This window comes from Phallusia mammillata, chromosome 7, assembly GCF_965637545.1.
Source record: "Phallusia mammillata chromosome 7, kaPhaMamm4.hap1.1, whole genome shotgun sequence".
Classification (NCBI taxonomy): Eukaryota; Metazoa; Chordata; class Ascidiacea; order Phlebobranchia; family Ascidiidae; genus Phallusia; species Phallusia mammillata.
In genome coordinates, this window is record NC_137258.1 from 9418865 (window position 1) to 9437575 (window position 18711).

The 18711-nt window shown below is 37.3% G+C and overlaps 4 protein-coding genes across 4 annotated transcripts; all 4 read right to left on the bottom strand.

Moving 5' to 3' along the window:
* Positions 1 to 24: 24 nt before the first annotated feature.
* LOC145239664 (T-complex protein 1 subunit eta-like) lies at positions 25 to 4036 on the bottom strand. The gene is made up of 15 exons (XM_080103042.1): positions 3611 to 4036; positions 3145 to 3298; positions 2922 to 3028; positions 2762 to 2851; positions 2599 to 2687; positions 2357 to 2528; positions 2059 to 2223; positions 1920 to 1997; positions 1744 to 1854; positions 1413 to 1643; positions 790 to 906; positions 621 to 724; positions 468 to 543; positions 237 to 406; positions 25 to 173 (listed from the first exon to the last, which is right to left on the bottom strand). The coding sequence occupies exons 1-14, from the start codon at positions 3611 to 3613 to the stop codon at positions 275 to 277; spliced, it is 1629 nt and encodes a 542-aa protein (XP_079959168.1). The 5' UTR covers positions 3614 to 4036; the 3' UTR covers positions 25 to 173; positions 237 to 274.
* An 876-nt stretch (positions 4037 to 4912) lies between these two features.
* On the bottom strand, positions 4913 to 11230 carry LOC145239665 (transaldolase-like). Its single transcript, XM_080103043.1, has 10 exons — positions 11014 to 11230; positions 10249 to 10372; positions 10002 to 10109; positions 9798 to 9929; positions 9677 to 9734; positions 9506 to 9620; positions 8505 to 8634; positions 8341 to 8428; positions 6401 to 6523; positions 4913 to 5409 (listed from the first exon to the last, which is right to left on the bottom strand). The coding sequence occupies exons 1-10, from the start codon at positions 11078 to 11080 to the stop codon at positions 5395 to 5397; spliced, it is 960 nt and encodes a 319-aa protein (XP_079959169.1). The 5' UTR covers positions 11081 to 11230; the 3' UTR covers positions 4913 to 5394.
* Positions 11231 to 12718: 1488 nt separating this feature from the next.
* Positions 12719 to 14176, bottom strand: LOC145239666 (uncharacterized). Its single transcript, XM_080103044.1, has 4 exons — positions 13929 to 14176; positions 13794 to 13856; positions 13326 to 13490; positions 12719 to 13236 (listed from the first exon to the last, which is right to left on the bottom strand). Exons 1-4 carry the CDS (start codon positions 13974 to 13976, stop codon positions 13003 to 13005), a joined length of 510 nt encoding a protein of 169 aa, XP_079959170.1. The 5' UTR covers positions 13977 to 14176; the 3' UTR covers positions 12719 to 13002.
* A 2548-nt stretch (positions 14177 to 16724) lies between these two features.
* On the bottom strand, positions 16725 to 18164 carry LOC145237847 (uncharacterized). Its single transcript, XM_080100836.1, has one exon. The coding sequence runs from the start codon at positions 18162 to 18164 to the stop codon at positions 16725 to 16727; it is 1440 nt and encodes a 479-aa protein (XP_079956962.1).
* Positions 18165 to 18711: the final 547 nt, after the last annotated feature.

An 18711-nucleotide genomic window follows, 5' to 3' on the forward strand; every position in this document is an offset into this window, starting at 1 on the left:
CAACAATTTTAAACGCCACCGACATAACAACACAGAATACGTTTATTGGAATATGAGAAAAACATTGTTACGTTTACTGAATAAGCAACAGCGCAGCCAATCAACGCCGAGACATAGAGTGAAACAAGTAATGGGTAATGATACTTGCTCCGAAAACGAGGTCGCCATCAAATCTGCAACAAAACATTTGGCATGTCAACGAAATTTTTCGGACTTATGTGCCTATTCATACTTACTTGGAACATAGTTGAAATTTGTTTTGAACTCATAGAAGTTATCTTGGACGTCCGCGACCACGTCCAGCAGGCATTTGAGCATCACCTTGACCAGATCTCGGATTTTTGACTGTTTCATCAACTGAGAGAATAAGACAAGCTGCCTCCGACGCAGCGGTGAGTGCGTTGATCTACACAGGAAAAAGTTAGGGTAGTTGTAAACAGAAAAGGCTTTGGAGTAGGGAGAGGTACCTTGACCACAGACGGTTCCCATACACAAGCAACAAAGTTGTCAGTTATATCCTCATTGTTGATGTCAATGCCGAACCTAAAATCAATATGATATATATACTTGTTTAGTAAAACAGGTATTGGTGGTTCCTAACCAAGTTGAATTACACCTACCATTTGCCATCATCCTTCGAATGAACTTGTCGCAGTTTGTTCAAAATATTGGTTGAATCAAAGCCAGCATTTTCACAAAGTTGGCGAGCAATAATTTCAAGGGCCTATGCATAACAATTAATAATGTCATGAAACAAAGCTTTACATATATACATTTTACTGGTGATACCTTGCCATAGGCTGAAATAAGGGACTGCTGTTTTCCACGAATGGTTCTAGCAAAGTTTCGAAGGGTTTTGCTGATTTCCATCTCAATTGCACCACCACCAGCAACTACTGCATCATTCTGGGTAGAAAGTAAGTATTCAAACACATTTGCAAAAATAAACTAAGATATTGTCTAAAGCAGGGGTCTGCAAATAGTGGGTCGCGAGACCTTCCAATCTGGGTCGCGAAATATATTAAATTTCCCATGAATATAAGCATCGCATCTTCAGTAAGCGCACCTATGCAAGCATGCATTTTCTGATTAGCTGTGTTCTCAACACAGAGCCCACAGTTCTCATTTGTTAGAATAAATATGTTCATTTACCTACTGTTTTATGTGAAAATAGCAACTGACAATAACATAATAGCAGTCTTAATACTGATATTTAGTTGATTAGTATTTTCCACAAACGTACATGCTAAAATGCTTGGGTCGGGAGAATTTGAGCATTTTTTTAGGGTCGCGCCAAAAAGTATTTGTGGACCCCTGGTCTAAAGTCTATGGTGCGTATTTGATATTTTGTCTTCCTGGTAATGTTCATGATATGTATATGTCATTTTTATTTGGACAATTATGCAACCAACCTTAATTGCTCTGCGAACAATCATTATGGCATCATGTAATGATCTTTCAGTTTCTTCCATGAACTGCTCGGCACCTCCACGTAAAAGGATTGTGCAGGTTTTAGCCTGTGTGCATCCTCGGAAGAAGTTGAACCTTTCTCCTCCTACTTGCTCCTCTTCGAACTCCTCACATGTGCCAAGTACATCATCAGTTAATTGCTGAACACTGGTTTGAATGCTTCCTCCACAAGCCTAAAAAATTGAACAAAGTTGTTCAAATCTGACACTATTGAAAACCTGCTAACCAGGATTTTTTTGCATTTTTTCTCTTTGGTCAAAAGTTAACTTTTACCTTCATGGTACGCTTTAAGTCCTGTTCAGTTACCCTTCCTGCACAAAACATGTCATGGTCTGCGAAAAACTGGGTAGCCACATCCCCGATAGGAAGTTTACTGAGAACAACCTACATAAAGCACAAAAGCATTTGAAATTTTTATGTTGTTGCCTCGCTTAAAGAAAAAGCCATACATTAGCACCGCTGTCTTTGATCAGGTTCATTTTGTCATAGAGAATTTGCCATTCAGCATCAACAATCTCCTGGTAGTCCTGAAAAAAGGTACAGTGTTAAAATGAGCATTTGGCAATACAAACAAATCAAAAAACTTACTGAAACATTGTTGACACGAACTTCAGCATTCTCCTTTTCTGATTTCAGTTCCAGCTCAACATTTAACAATGCTATTTTGGGGTTAACATACTTCTTCCTTTGCATTTCAAAGCCAGCATAGGAAAAAGTTTTCTTAAAGGCAACACCAGCAACAAGTTTTGACTCCTGTTGAAATGAAAAATAGTTATTGTGTCGTTCAGTTAAAGTTTCCTTCTATTTGATATTAGCCAAAAAATAAAGAGAATATTGTTGAGCAAGAGACTGAATCTTTCTAATTAAACAGAACAATTATATATACCTCTAAAGCGCCTCCTGATATTTTTTTAATTCCAATCATATTTAATGGCAATAGTTCATCAAGAGACTGAACTGCATCCACAACCATGGGAGCAAACAAGTCCTTGTAGGAGGCAATCAGCTTGGAGCTCAGTGCAGTTGCAGCACACTTTTCAAGCAGGCTTCTCTGTTCCCTGTTGTAATGTAAATCCGTTTAGGTCCAACAATCCAACATTAATCAGAGTTTTGCTAGCCAACACTTACTTAGGGTCGTCCTTTTTAATTTCAACTTGAATTTCTTTTATCTTTTCTATTGCAAGCTGAGTTGCTTTTCTGTATGCTCTGACAATAATCTGTTGTACATTAATTAACGCAATTTAAGGCATGAATTCTTTATGGTATTTTTGTCTTGCAACCAAACAAATACCTGTGGATGAACACCATCCTCAACAAATTGCTTGGCTTGCTTTAAAAACTCAGCTCCCAACAATGTAACAGATGTTGTCCCATCTCCAACCTAGGTGTACAAATGAAATTATTGCCTTCAGGCCGAAATTTTGGGCGTGTTTATAAAATTTCAGGATTACCTCAGAATCTTGAGATTTTGAAATGTCCACCAACGTTTTAGCTGCAGGATGTACAACATCTAGAAGCTTTAAAATAGTTGCACCATCATTGGAAATAGTGGCTTTCCCTGAAAATATAGGATAAACATATCAAGGTTACAAAACAGTCACATACCTCTTAAAGCAAAATAAAGCTACATGTTTACCAATAACAAATAAACAATACAATGCTAAATCAGTGTACCATTGTTTTCAACTATCAGTTTATCCATTCCTCTTGGGCCAAGGGTGGTCCTGATAGCTTCAGCAACAACCTGACATGCATTGATGTTGCTGACTAGTTGAGGAATTCCCTGGGATGTGTCAGTCCCTTCTTTGAGGAGAATTATTGGTGGTTGCTAAAATTTAATTCACATTACATTTTTAGATGCAGTAAAGATAAAGCATAAAATACTCAAATACACTTTAAGCATTGAAAACTATGACTTAAAAATATACAATTAGGGTAATTAAAATTCATGAAATGTACAAAAAATAAAATAATAACTTCCCTACGTTTTGGTAACGTTCGCACTCATATCGGAACCGTGATTTACATGATTTTGCGTTAGACTACGGTCCAGTAACAGCTCTCAATACATTTACTAAATTGACAATTTTAAAGAATACTTTCAATCAAAATTGTAAAGTAAACAATAATAAAAACTCACCATAATGCTGATAAAGGTTTCTTTACTCAAACAAATTAAACCGTGTTAAAGCTTTTCCGTATCTTCGAATTAGGCGTCTAGAAACTTCCCTCAGTTTGTCCGGCAACCGTTGGTTACGTCAATCAAACTTGCCCATGCCTCCGCGATTTTTAGTTTCACAACGGTTCAAACAAATTCCGGTTGCTTACCAAGTGAAAATTGTATTGATTGCTTTGTACAGTGGCATACAAAGACGTTTAGCAAAATTCTGCTTTTACCATATTATAAGTTAAAACCCTGAACTTTTCATCAGCAAAAATTTTCTTCATGTTCATAGCATTACAGTTGCCGACATGGTCAAATCTCCGGCAAAGTGAATATTGAGTGCAATTGTATTACTACGATTTTTTTCACTGAACGAAATAAACTCAACTCAACTCAACGTAACTTCTATGTGCTCACAACGTTGTGGATTCGAATCCAGTCCAGCTATTTTTGTTTCTTAATCAAGGAACTTATACACCTTGCTACAACCTCATGTCAGTAACTGCTGCACACCTTTTTTATTTATCGTTTTTACGTGACGTTTGTTTCGCACCTTTTTTTTTATCAATCTTTTATCGTGACTCAAGTAGATAAACACGGGTGTAACTAATGTGGACCTACATATATCTGATGATGGCATGAACATTTGTCGAAACGTTCAAACAATAAACCGTTTCGCTTTTTACGTCTGTTTGGGTCGTTATTTTCATACTTATTGCGTGCATATTCAGGCGTAGGCCCATTGGGGTCAGCTCACAGTCTATCTACGGTAGGCTATGTAAGTTAAACACGGGGTTGAATATTATGTTTAGTTAAAAAACGTCCTTGCTTTGCACGCACAGGGCAAAAGTTGTGGTGTTTAACATAACTGGATTTGTCTCCCTCTCAAGATGGATTTGAAAGAGCGTTTTTTGTGCAATGTGCGCGAAAGTGTGCAAGCGTAAAGTTGGTTTCATTGAACTTTTAATGACAATACCTAACCCAAACCCTAATAGCCCCAAGTTCGTAACCCCTAACCGTCAGCATTTAAATAGATGTAGACTACCGTTTTAAGTGGGTATTAGTGCTCTTTGCGCCAAAACTTAACTTAAACAATTTAAATAAAAAGCGACATTTTCGGATAATGTGCACACGCTTTGGCATATGCATATTTTGGCACTTGAATGGGGCCAAGGTAAGTTGCCTTCCTTTCTTCAGTTTATCCCCACAAAAAATAAACCGTGTATGCTTTCTCTATATACGATAAAGTTTTGCTGTACTTCTTAATCAAACATAATATTTTAAACCATATTGCATTATTTTTTTAGATATATTTGCCCAAGGTCGATCAAGCAGTATGCGCAACACAAGTTTCCGATTGCCAATACTAAACCCAATAGTCACAAACTGTACATATAGATGATTATAAGCACTGCGCAGTATATACAGCTGTTCATAATATGAGACCCAACATACAAGAAACACAAAAAACTAGTGAGGACAGTTATGCATAGACAGGGGACTCACATCAAGGGTGTTTTGATCCAGAAATAGTGCGGTACAAGAAACAAATGGAAAAAAGTGTAAACCCCAGTGACTGATAAAAATGTGCAACAATTTATATCTGCAAATAGTTAACCACTTGGGATGGAATACGTTTTAAAGTCTAAATAACATGAGTGCACACTAAAGTGGGTACAAAAGCCATGGAACTGCAATAAATGCACCCCTATTATGTTAAGTTGTACCAAATACTGATCTGTGGATCTGGTCTTTTCAGTTTACTGCATGCGCTCCTGCAAAACAAGCAAGGGAAGTTATTGCGGTGCAAACAAAAACAACAAAAATATTTAAATGAAAGGTGAAAAACCCCAAACGGCAATCAGATTGTAAAAGAAGCTATTAAACACATTAAATAAAGTTGCTTTGTTATGTTGCCCAGGGTTGAAAACCTGCGTCCACAGGGACAAATGCATGAACATGTACTTCAAAATATACATAATAAAAACTGGTCTGAATAGATTGTGTGGGCTCCGAATAAATATATTACATGCCCACTAGCTATACGGGTCAGACTTTTGTATGTACTGATTGTATGCAAACAATGCAAAACCAACAGGCAACAAACAGAGTAAAAACCTAAATGATGACATCTTGAACACTGGTCACCAAATCCTATATAGTTCAATCTATTGATAAAGTTAAAAATCTGTTTGGACTTTTATATACCAGTAGATGGAGTTTAATTTGAAAAATCAAATTTCTTTACAACTTTAATTTATAATAAAAAACATAGAGACACCGGCGGCCGTTGGTGAAATAAGGACATGTGATGCAGCTGTCCATAGTAAAAATGTTGTGCACCCCTGTTCTAATCATTCATAAATATCTTTTTGAACACACCAACATCATGTCTATTGTATGCCCGAAACATACTGACTGTAAATGAAAGTCCGTTTGGTGCATTTAAACCCAGCATTAGTTAGCTCATTTATTTGATAATTTATGTACATAATGCTGATCAATTGTTTTTCAAAGTATGCATGTTTTCATTACGATCAATTTCAAACTAGATTTGTAATACATGTTTTTTTTCAGTGGTGCACACATATTTAATTGATTCACAGGAAATAAGTACAATGTTCAATACAAACATATTAATCACGCATTAAAACGTTTTACAACATGTGGTACTAAATCTGATGAATCAACTGTTAAAAAGGACATCCTGGATGTCTATTAATTACAAAAAAACATCCAATTTGGTTGTTTCTAGTTCAGTGGTACCTTCAATTTGTTTTCCAGCTTTACAGCATCCTCCGCAAATTTTCTAATACCCTCAGCCAACTTTTCAACTGCCATAGGATCTTGGTTATGCAAGTATCTGAACTGAGCTTCATTTAGCTCAACCTGTAAGCAAGAAAGCAAACAACCCATACTTAGATCTGGGTTATATTTACACCAAAAAACTACAGACAGTGTGCACTGTTTTCAACCAAGAAGGTATCATTGTTGGGAGCTGCGAAAAGTCATGCCTCACCAACCTGCTTGATGCCACAACTGGGTATTAACTACATAAGAACTGGTCCACAATGCCCAAACAACTGTTTGGAAAACAAAGTGATACTGGCCCAATGCTTTTATAGAACAATAAACCCAGTGCTGGATTTACCTATAAGCAATATAAGCACGTGCTTAGGGCATCAAGTAAAGAAGGGGCACTACAGAAATGGTTTCTAGGTAAATTATTGAATCTAACAAAAAACTACAACTATATTCAAAATGTAATGAAATGAATAAGTTCTGTTTATAAAGCGAGAAAATCGAATAAAATAACTGACAAAAGGGATTGATTGCGTGCTATATGACGTAACAACGTTGTGTTGTTCTGTTTGTTAAAACCTGAAACAGTCAAGACTCATGGGTGCCCAAAATCCTGAAACAGTCAAGACTCATGGGTGCCCAATCGACTGGTCGATCTCAGGCTGATATCTTTGTGCTGGTATTTTTTCTATGATCAAGATTAGCATCGGATGAATTATAAAAAAATAAGTTCAATGCAGTGTAAAAAGTCACACCCAAACCACGATAAAAAACGTAAAACAGGGCTCGGAAAATGAGTTTTCCTTTGATAATACACACATTGGAATGGTAAATCCCGAGAGTTGGACTACCTCAAACGTCGATCTTGAGTCAAAAAGATTGGGCACCCCTGGTCAAGACAGTAAGGAAATGAATGCTTAGTTCAGTGGTTCTTAACCGGTGGGAAATTTCCCACTAGTGGGAAATTTAATGTTTTTAGAGGGAAATTATGTGAGTCAGAAGTCACCAAACTCGGGCCCGTGGGTTGAAATTAACCGTTGAAAATTAATTTAATACAATATTTTCCGCAACAACATGTAAGATTAAGATCACCTAGTTTTACAAGGCGCATAAAAATCCAAAAATCGTTTGTTACGTCACAGAAGTTACTAAAAGTATCAATGACTTTGTTATTGTTCGCGAATATATGCATTTGATCTGTTGATTATGATGCAATAAATGACTAATGCAAGCATATGAGATTTTTTAAAATTCCACACTATTCAACTCAATAAGATTGCAGTATACCTTTAAGGTCCCAACCAAATCGCTTCGCTTCAAGTATTTCGATTAAACAATAACTTTTTTGTTAATGTTGGGCACAAAACATCATTATAAAAATTACAGAGGGGGAAATTCGAACTTGATGATTTACTTCAGTGGGAAACCACACAAAAAAGGTTAAGAACCACTGGCTTAGTTAATAGCATGCTGTTTGAAAACATATTCGCGTATGTGGTAAACGTAAATTATACACGACGCTAATACTAGTATGTTTTACAATTGGGAAACAGTGCTGAGACTGGGGAAGGCAAAATTAGGCGTTTTTAATTGAGTTTTGAAGTATTTCTGACATTCTGAAACAAATCTGCCAGTTTAATATCAGCTAAGCTTATAGTCTATTACCCTTGCTGTATATTATGTTAAAATCGAAATCTCGATGAAGAATTTTGTTTTTACGTTTATATTTCGAATTAAAAATGATGTAAGGGGCACCAAATTGTTTTAGTGCTTAGGGTCTCTAATGGTGTTAATCCGGCCCTGAATAAACCTATGTGATAAATAAAGAGAAAGTGAAAGTAGATACAAGCCTAAACTTAACCTAAACAGTAGTCACTTCCGAAAAATACTTGCTTTAGTCTCACCTTGGGATCAGTAAAGACAGCTGTATCTGGTGAAAGCTGTCGCTTTAGTGGTTCAGTATCATTTGCCATTTGGTCAAGAAGTTTTGGCCTTAAAACAAATATCAGTCAGAGATTCAACTCATCCAGCCACAAGTCTAAGATTTTTCACCAAAAAAACAACTCACGAGATGGTGAGATTGTCACATCCAGCTAGAGCCTTGATTTGATTTGTGTTGCGGAATGAAGCACCCATAATAATTGTTTTATAGTTGTAGGTTTTGTAGTAATTGTATATCTTGGTGACACTTTTCACACCTGCATAGCAAAAAATGCTGGATTTAGAACATAACCATGTAACAAAATGCAACAAATTTGGGAAAAGAAAGAAACATGTAAGCACTTTTCTTTCTGACTTAACAGCAATACATTCAGGGTTCCCGCGTAATTTCCGTTTGTACATTCCATGACTTTTCCAAAACTTTTTAAGAAAACCCCCCCAAATTTCCATAACCTTGTTCGAACAAAATCGAGCTATTGCCACGGTAAAACTAGTATAGAGGCATTGGTAGATGCATCCAATTTACCGCACTTGCAACGAATATACATACGTTACGTAATTTGAAATTTCTATATCTATCTGGCATTTTCAGGGTAAAACAGGTGCAAAATTCCATACTTTTGCAAGGACTTTTTCAAAAGTTGGATTTTTTCAAAACTTTTCCAGGCCTTAAAAATGCAAATTTAAATTCCATAACTTTTCCAGTTTTTCCATGCCCGCGGGAACCCTGTACATTGTACAGCGACAGTAACCTTCAAGAGTACACCTAGTAATCATATGGTCATGATGACACAGCATGTACAAATGCACCAATTTTATGTAATGCAACAGAACAGGATTTATACAAACGTAAAATGGCATACAAAAAAGTTCACAACAAAGAGGAGTGCTTAAGGTTTTGTTGGGAGCTGGAAATTGCCGCCATGGTTATTCACGCATAAAATAGTGGCTTCACAAAACACCACAGTTCTGGCCTGCTGCTCCACAGGAATTTATTACAAAACTGACATGATAAATGAACATCTGAACATCCTGTGTTGTCAGTGATTAGCCATGTCTGCCTTTAGATAATGAGCAATAACACGACATAAAATGAAAAAGCAGCTATAAATGCAAAAATGTGTGTACCTGGGTCTTCCAACAGGGCATAATCTTTTTGGCCAGTATTCTTAACATACCAATCATAGATACGACCAACAAATGGAGAAATCAGGTTTACTTCTGCTTCTGCACATGCTACAGCCTAAACAATTATTCATTAGTAATGAGGTAACAAGAAATGTACAGTTGGTTTCAAACCTGAGCAAATGAGAAGAGAAGTGTCATGTTGCAATTGATTCCTTCAGCTTGCAACTGTCTAAAATTACATGTAAATAGTTAAAAAATAGTTGTAAATGTAAACCACACAAAAGTGTTTTACTTTGCAGCCTGAACGCCTTCCCAAGTGGTACTGAGTTTAATTAGAATTCGTTCTTTTGATATTCCTGCTTGTTTATACAACCTTATAAATTCCTTTGCCCTTGCCACAGAACCTTCTATATCAAACGACAATCTAAACATTAAAGAAACTTAAGTTAAAATACAACAATCAAACTTTTTGTATATAAGCTCTGTCAAAACTCACCTGGCATCAACTTCTGTGGACACACGTCCTGGTACACTTTTTAGTATTTCCACACCAAAATTTACAAACAGCTTGTTCATAGCAGCTGTTACTTGTTCATTGAAATCACTACATAGAAAAACACTAAATAAATAAATATTCACTACAACAAAACATCGTTAAAAAAAAAAAAAAACTTTAGCATGGGGAACGAAAAATCTTAACAAATCTTGTTTGGAGATATATATAAGATAAAGCAATATAAAACCTTGATTGTGATTTTCCATAGTTAATAGCATCTTTCATCAGATCATCATACTCTGGCATCTGAGCAGCAGCTAACAACAGAGATGGGTTGGTGGTTGCATCAGTGGGTTTGTATTTCCCTATAGCTAAACACAAAACAGTAATGTTTGTCTTTGTCGTTGAATCATGCATACAAGAAGTACCTTGACTTTAAGAGCTTTAATGCTAAAGTATTTAAGCCACTGCCACTGTAATACATTTTATGAAACTGGAAAGTTCTAGTAAGATATGCTTAACACAATGTTGATCAAGAATATTGATAGTCACTTTTAGGGATTCGAGAAAATTAAGCAATAAATTTTCCCAGTAAATTTATAAAAAAACATTTCGGGATTAGGGGACAACTTGTGTTTTTCAAAAAAAGGCAGTTCTAGTTGGCCTAAAATACAATACTTTTACATGTCAATAAGAAATGACCGCACAATGATGATATCTTGAAAACCCAAAGTGATCAGTGGCCTAAGAGTTGGCGAAACTGGGTGAAAGATGAGAAATACTGATGTTTTTTATTTTCATAAGTTTGCATTACTCTTTTTCACAAAAGAGAGAATCAAACACATCATATACAACTAAAATGTTCTAAAATCTTCATAAAGATCAATTTATTAAAAAAATATACCATTAAAAAGCTTAATGATTTTTATGTTATCATGTTGGTAATTCTAACGTGGTAAAATCACCAAACCTACCAAATTTTAATCACCACGCTTATTTTTTTACCACTAACCTTTAATATCTCCAGTGTCAGCCACGACAGTGGTCATTGTCTTCAAGGCATCAATAACAGAAGTCATTATGGTCGTAGTTTATTACCGTAATGAAGGAAATCTAAGAAAATACCAAATAACTAAATGCTCAACAAAATCAAAGTATCTGAACTCTAAGTATCTGAACTGTTAAACCTTTTGGATGTTAGACCTTTCTGGTCAGTCAGCGTGACTCAGCGGCAAACGCTGCAGCGGGCGTTTGAATGAATCTGCGTATGGCCGAAAAGGAAAAAGGCAAATCTGTTTGCAGGATAAACCGAAATTTCTGCGTACAATCTGCCTGTCACAGGAACCACGATAAAGCGTAAAATCATCACTGTTTTGTTTTGTGAGTTGTCTCCCATGGTCCACATGGAGCAGGGGTTACCAAACTACGGCCCTCGGGCCGGATCCGGCCTTAAGGTCATTTCATCCGGCCTGCGACCACATTTTTTGGTTTGCCAAATCGTATTGATAGCTTTGTAACATTCAAAAATTATTCTACTCCTTATGAAAGTTTTCCTGTGGCGATATGTATAATTAATATTACCTAGTTTAATATAAATACAACGCCCAAGATTGATCAAAAAGCCAGTTTGGTTCGTCACAGACAAGACTACAAGTGTTAATTGTGCGCAAACAATTGCCTTTTTTGTTACTTGTAACGTAATAAACAAGTATTGCTCGCAAGATAAGACTCACTAAACAATTTAACAATCACGTACATCACCAGATTCTAAATGTGATTGTAGAAAGACTTTTCGCCCTACATATGTTTGCTGACCTCTGACATAGAGCAATGCGTTATGGGGAAAGAATAAATGTGACTTTAAAACAGGTGGTTCGAAACTCAGCTCCGCCTCAAGTCATGTTTCGTAGTTTTTAGGGTACGATAAATCAAGCAGTACCATGGGCGCCGGCAGAAAATTTTGCAAGAGGGGGCAAATTTTGGCTGATACTTTACCGCATCAAGAATTTGTTACATTTGAAGCCATAAATCGTGTACTTTACAATTGAGTTGCCTAAAAGTTAAAGCATTGAACGATGTCACAAATCCCCACGCTGCCATTTTAATTAGGTTTGCTGCTAAATATGTTAAATTGAGGTACACTGAAATTCCAAGGGGGGGGGGGGGGGAGTGCCCCCTCTTGCCCCTACGTGGCGGCGCCCATGAGCAGTACATCTTATTATCAGTTATAGCACTCACAAACAGGGCTGCCACTGAGAATTTTAAGATATCCCAAGGGTCCCTCACTAAAAATCTCAAGGTTTGTCCAAAAATCCCAAGATAACCAAAAATGGCAAGGTGATAAGAAATACCAGAAAAATACAAAAGAAAAAATAAGTTTTTTTGGACATTTTTTTTACTGGCACATGATACATCGAAAAGCCTGTAGTACTGGCCTGACTCACTAGTTTTGACAGCGAATTTCAATCAACTTACATGGCTTTAAACACAAAGAATCGTTACATAAAAAGATGATTTTTGCAAAAGGATAATTTTTGTTCGCAACAATAATAATATTTGCATCTCAAACGTATTAAACGGATAATTTCAAAAAATCCCAAGGTTTAAAAAGTTTTTCCCAAGATCCCAAGCTCAGCACTGAAATCCCAAGATCTTGGGAAAAATCCCAAGGAGTGGCAGCCCTGCTCACAAAAAGTGCATCTTACACTCGCAAACGATAAGATGATATTTGTTTTATTCACATCCTTAGCGGGTGAGAAATCATACGAATGATTCACGCTCTGTTGTCAAGACGTCCTCCGGAATCATTTTTTGTGGTTACAGCCTAAAAATGCTTTAATTTTGAATGCAAAACTGAAAAAAACAGACGTGATGCTACCAAAGAGCTAGTTTTTTTGCAACCATTTTTAAATGAATTGGAAAGTGTCATTGCAGGATGTGTTGTCCTCAAATCCTTTCCACTAACATATTTTTTAACCTTTTTCTTTTTTCGTAGAAAGCATTATTCTGTTGATTTCTTGAACTGCATGTAAAATTGTTTTTTATTGGTGACAGTTTGCTTTGAATTATTTTCTGTTTCCCCAACTTTTTGTTCAACAGCCTCAGTTTTTTTGCGGTCTATGGGGGATCGACTTCGGTGTCGATTTGGTTGAATTGTCCCTTCCTTTTCTGTAGTTCTTGACCTATTATCCAATGGGGAAACTGGGGGAATTTCTACAGGCTTGACAACATTTTCCTAAACAAAATTATTGTTTAGTTTTGAAGTAATGGTATATTCACACAAGAATAAATTTCAAGTAATAGAAAAAAAAGTTATCAAAAAACCTTTGGCAATTCAAATCCAATGCCTTCATGTCGCCTTGTTTTTCCCTGAACAACATGAGTCATTTGGGTTGTATATTGATGCTCCAGTCCTTCTGCCAATACCTTCTCATCTTCGTTGGTTCTTGACTTCTTTAACCAGTTAGCCGTTGCTTCCTTGTTTTGAGGCTGTTCATAAAAAACTGTACAACTGATCTGATTTTTTTTACATTGAGCATAACGAAAACGCTATGCTGAGCCAGTTGACTGATAAGTTTTAGGGAATTAAAATCAACAACTATTGTGACTATCTTTTAATTTTACGAAGTGAGATAAAATAAAAACAATTAACAAGTAAACAATAAATTGTCTTTATAAATTTAGCAATCTTTTTATTCATTTGACTCCTAAAAACAAGGTGGTAATCAAAATGAATTTGTTTCATCATTCAACACCATGAAAAAATGAATAAAATTGCAACTTAAAGGTCACCTTTTTTCCTCCAAGCAATTGTAAAAATTTGTCCCGTTTGCTTTCGTCCTGCATTACTCCACTCTGAACAAACATCCCTTTTTATTTTTGACTTTAAAATTTTTTTTGAAATATTTTATTTATTGTTATACATACCTGTTCCGTAGCATCTGTCTTAAAATCTGTTGTTTCATCTTTAGACATTTTGAAAACTTGCTTAACTTATACGACTTATTTTAAAAACGTGGAAAGTGTCTTGCAGTAATAAGAGGCAACTTTTTTGCTGGCAAATTAACGTTAGCGTAAAAAAATGTCAAGCAGTTTAGGGAGTTCCCCAAGCGTAATAGCCTACTTAAAAACATAAAGACCAAAACTATTCTTTACGGTAGTTAACTTGAACGCAACTAACACAGAAAAAGAATGGTAAAGTTACGGTGGCCCACAATACAATTAAACATTTTTTTGGCAGACATTTATTTTTCAGTGCAAACATTTATTTTTCGATGCAAACATTTATTTTTCGATTCAAACATTTATTTATCGATGCAAACATTTTTTTTTCATGAAATATTTATTTTTCAGTGCAAACATTTTTGTTTCACCGCAAACATTTGTTTTTCAGTGCAAAAAGTTTGTTTTTGTTGTAAACTTTTTTTAAGCAGACATTTCACGGTGTGTCGAAATTGCAAAATGACACAAAAGGCATTTAATTGCGCAGGCTACAGTCGGAGCTTAAGGATGCCGTCAAAAACTACACGCCGGCTCAACCCTCTCTCACTAAGACCCTGTTTCGTTTGTTAAGTCATCGCTTAATCAGGCTTTGCCCGGGCCCGTTTTACAAATTGCTATGGCCATGGAATAAGGTAAAATGTCGAATCCTAAAAATAGGTAACGGCAAACCAACTTTTTAGTTCCAGAATCGTTAAAGTTTATTGTTGCCAATAAATTCAGTCTTAATCACATCAAATAAAGTAGGTACGGTACTTGGTAGCCCTAATGTATCACGAAGACCGAGTGGCAAATGTCGATAAAATCAAAAATACGAATGAACACTCACATGTGATAAATCCAAAGTCAAGACTTTTGTAACATATCCTTAATTCTGTGCATTGCGAAATAAAGGTGTTACGCCACGAAGGAAAAATGACCTAATGTCTCTTGGCGAATGTTTCTAGTATACCGACACGCATGGCCCCGAAGGCCCCGGTTGAGAATCACTGACGTATAAGTTCATTGAACAGAGGTTAAGTATAAGCGAGTTAAGCCTGGGCTTAGCGAGCTAAACAAGGTCAACTAATGGCTTAACAAATGCAACACGGGCTGAGTAAGGGCTATGTGGATTGTGGACAGATTGGGAGTGAGCTAAGCTGGCTGTGCGAGCAAAGCGGGAGTACAGTTTTAGGCGTTACCGGGCTCAACAACGCCATATGCAGCAATGGTTTCTAAAGGACTACTTACTAATAGGGCACAAACAAAAGCGATTTTTTATTAGAATTTTCGGGACTTGAATGAAATATTTACCTACTTCACTTTGACAATATGAAGCAAACTGGCAAAATACTTCACTTTGGCATTATAAAGCAAAATAGTTCGATGTGACGGACAATTTAAATTTTTTTGAGAAGTTAACGCAAGGGGTATAGTTGAAGTATTGTAGCTGTGACGTCCAAAATTTTAGGACTAGTCACGGCCTAAGCTCACTTTAGGCAAACCTAGGCTAATGCCTTCGTTGGTACCATCATCAGGTACAATGAGTCAGTAATTCACAACTGCCCTCTAGACTGCACAAACTGTGGTTTTCAGTGTTATATTATGGCGATGAAGGTGCAAGAACAGTGCACGAATGACAACAAATACAGTTCGTATCCAAGATCCAAAACAGCTGAATTGCGCCACAGTGGATGTCAAGACTATACAGAATAGAGGAAATTGAGACAGTTAAGCACTTGAGCAGTTGAGATTTCTGAAGTTCACAGTACCTAGGTGTTTGACATTATGGTGTTGGCTTTATCGTCTAAACATTCAAACAACAATAACAAACGAAAAGTTACTAGAAACACTTCACATGGCTATACATTAACATACTTGTAAACTTGCTGACATTTGGTTAACACACAAACATTTAAACTAAGTCGATTCTAACAGATTACTGCACTAAAACATACAAACTGCACTTTTAGAACAAGGTGTGGCTAAGTCCAAGCACGTTTTAGTCACATGACCGCATATAAAAGTTAGGATTGGCCCAAAACTAACAAAGAACAATGCACTTGGGAATAGACGTTAAGCATGGTTGCACTTGGGAAAGAAAGCATAAAAATCACATTTAAATATTGTGAATTTGTCCGTAACATTCCGGCCCCAAAAATGTCAGACAGCATGGAAACATTTTTCAAAACAAAAACGGACAAAGAACAAGGCACAGGAAGGTTGGTCACAGAGAGAGCTGTGATTACAAATTTGGTAACTGACCCAAACCAAAGTACCCACACAAACATTTCCATCCTGGGCTTAAAAACAAAACAAAGACACAACTATGACTGAGTGAATATGTTACATACTGACAAGAATAGTATCAAATGCACAGTTTCAAATGCTTCACAATTAACTACAAATTTTGCACCAAATATTGTTCTAGGAGGTAAAAAACAATGACAGATTTTGGCAAGGTAAAAAACACAGAAAGGCTTAGAAAACAAAACACTTTCACAATACTTGGTTGTTATCAGTACAGACATTACAATGTTTAGTTGAAGAGGTATTCGGAATGTTTACAATTTATGAAGAACACACTACACAACACTAACATGCATGATAAGGCTATAAGGCAAGATGAAAGACATATAGGTAGTACAGACTTAGCAAGAATGACATGTGAAGAGGCATATATGTTGGTGTAATGAAGAATGAAAAGGTTACAAATATGAAAGAGCATGCACAGAAAGTAGAAATTTAGCCACATTCAAGTAAACACAGCTTTCGAATGTCCCTCATCAAAGTTGAGTCATAAGTTCTGACTCGAACTCTCCGCACCATCCCGTCATGATCTGGAAAGACCTCCTCGACCAGTCCTTTGGGCCATACTCCTCGTTTTGTATTGGCATCCATTACCAACACAACATCTCCAACTTCAAAGTTCTTCTCAGGTTGCAACCACTTCTGGCGTTTTTGCAGAAGTGGCAAATAGTCCTTCACCCAGCGCTTCCAAAACTGGTCGCTCAACCATTGGACTGCCCGCCAGGATTTCTTGTAGCCATCTGCTTTGATGAATTCTCCAGGTGGCAATGTAGCTTCAATTCCACCAGCTAACAAAGTAATGGGCTTCAAAGCAGACCCATCCTTTGGATCATCACTGACAGGTGTCAGTGGTCTGTTGTTTAAGATCGATTCCACTTCTATCAGGAAGGTGTTCAAAGATTCCTCAGACAATATCTTGTCTCCAGTCAGTGACTGCAAAATTTTTCGCACAGAGCGAATCATTCTCTCCCATACACCACCTTGGTGGCTGGCAGCTGGGGGATTGAAATGCCATTCAATTCCTTTTTGTAGTAGCTCTGTATGTATCTGTTGTTGATTCCATGCTTTAATCCCTTCGCGGAGTGCTCTGTCAGCTCCAATGAAGTTGGTTCCATTGTCACTATATATGTGTTTAGTGGTAGATCCTCTTCTCAGCACAAATCTACGAAGTGCCTGTATGAATGAACTAGTGTCCAGTGAGCCAGCTAGCTCTAAATGTACAGCCCTTGTAGCCATACAAGTAAAAATGCAGCCATATCGTTTCACATGACTGCGTCCAATTTTTACCATTAGAGGGCCAAAGTAGTCAACCCCTGCATGAGTAAAGGGTAACTGTCCAGACTCAACACGACAAACCGGCAAGGGTGCCATCAACTGCCTACCAGCTTGTGCTTTCCAAAAACGACATTTTCTGCAGTCCTTCAAGTAGTGACGAACAGATGATTGGCCTTTGAGAATCCAGTACCTCTCACGGGTGGCTGCTAGAACGTGTTGAGTTCCACTATGTCCTTCTCGCTGATGGTAATGATGTATAATCAGCCCAGTAACATGGTGACGACTAGGCAAGATCATAGGGTGCTTCATGTCCTCCGGCAGAGTTGCATGTTGTAGGCGACCTCCCACTCTCATAGTGCCATTTATTTTCATAGGGCTAAGTCTACCAAGAGCCCGGTTTCGAATATGTAATCCATTCGAATGCTGAGATTCCAAGTAGTGGGAAAAGCTCTGGTATTCCTTAAGATCCGATGACATAGATCCGAATGCTTGATGCTGAACCAGCTTCACCACTTGATGGACAGCTGTTTCCATTTCCTCTGCCGTCAGCAGACCTGCCTTGGGTGCAGGTTTGCGTAATTTCTCTGAAAACTTACACATCATGTACTGCTTGAACCGCAACAACCAACCAGTGGCCTTGAGTAAAGCATTGTATGAAGAGTATCTGTCTAGCAAGTTGTCCAAACCATTTTGCACAATTTCTACTACAATTGTGTTGGCTTCAACATCTTCATGGTCTTCTGGCAATTGTAACACAGCTGGCTGTTCTGGCCAGCAACTTTCTTCTTTCCACAAAAATGATGGACCGGATAACCATGCCTTTGCCTTGTCCACCTGGTCAGGATAAAAACCCCTAGATGCAATGTCTGCAGGATTTTGCTTTGTATCCACATGTCTCCACTGTTCTGGTTCTGTGGCTGCTTGAATCACAGCCAGCCTATTGGCAACAAACGTCGGAAAGCGGCGTGATGTATTTCTGATGTACTGAAGCACAGAAGTGGAGTCTGTCCAGTACACAACCTTTTCCAACTCAAGATCCAACTCACGAATCACAAACTGCGCTAGTTTAACACCAACCACTGCAGCAGTGAGTTCAAGCCGGGGAATGGTAACTGCCTTTGAAGGGGAAACTCTGGACTTTCCCATC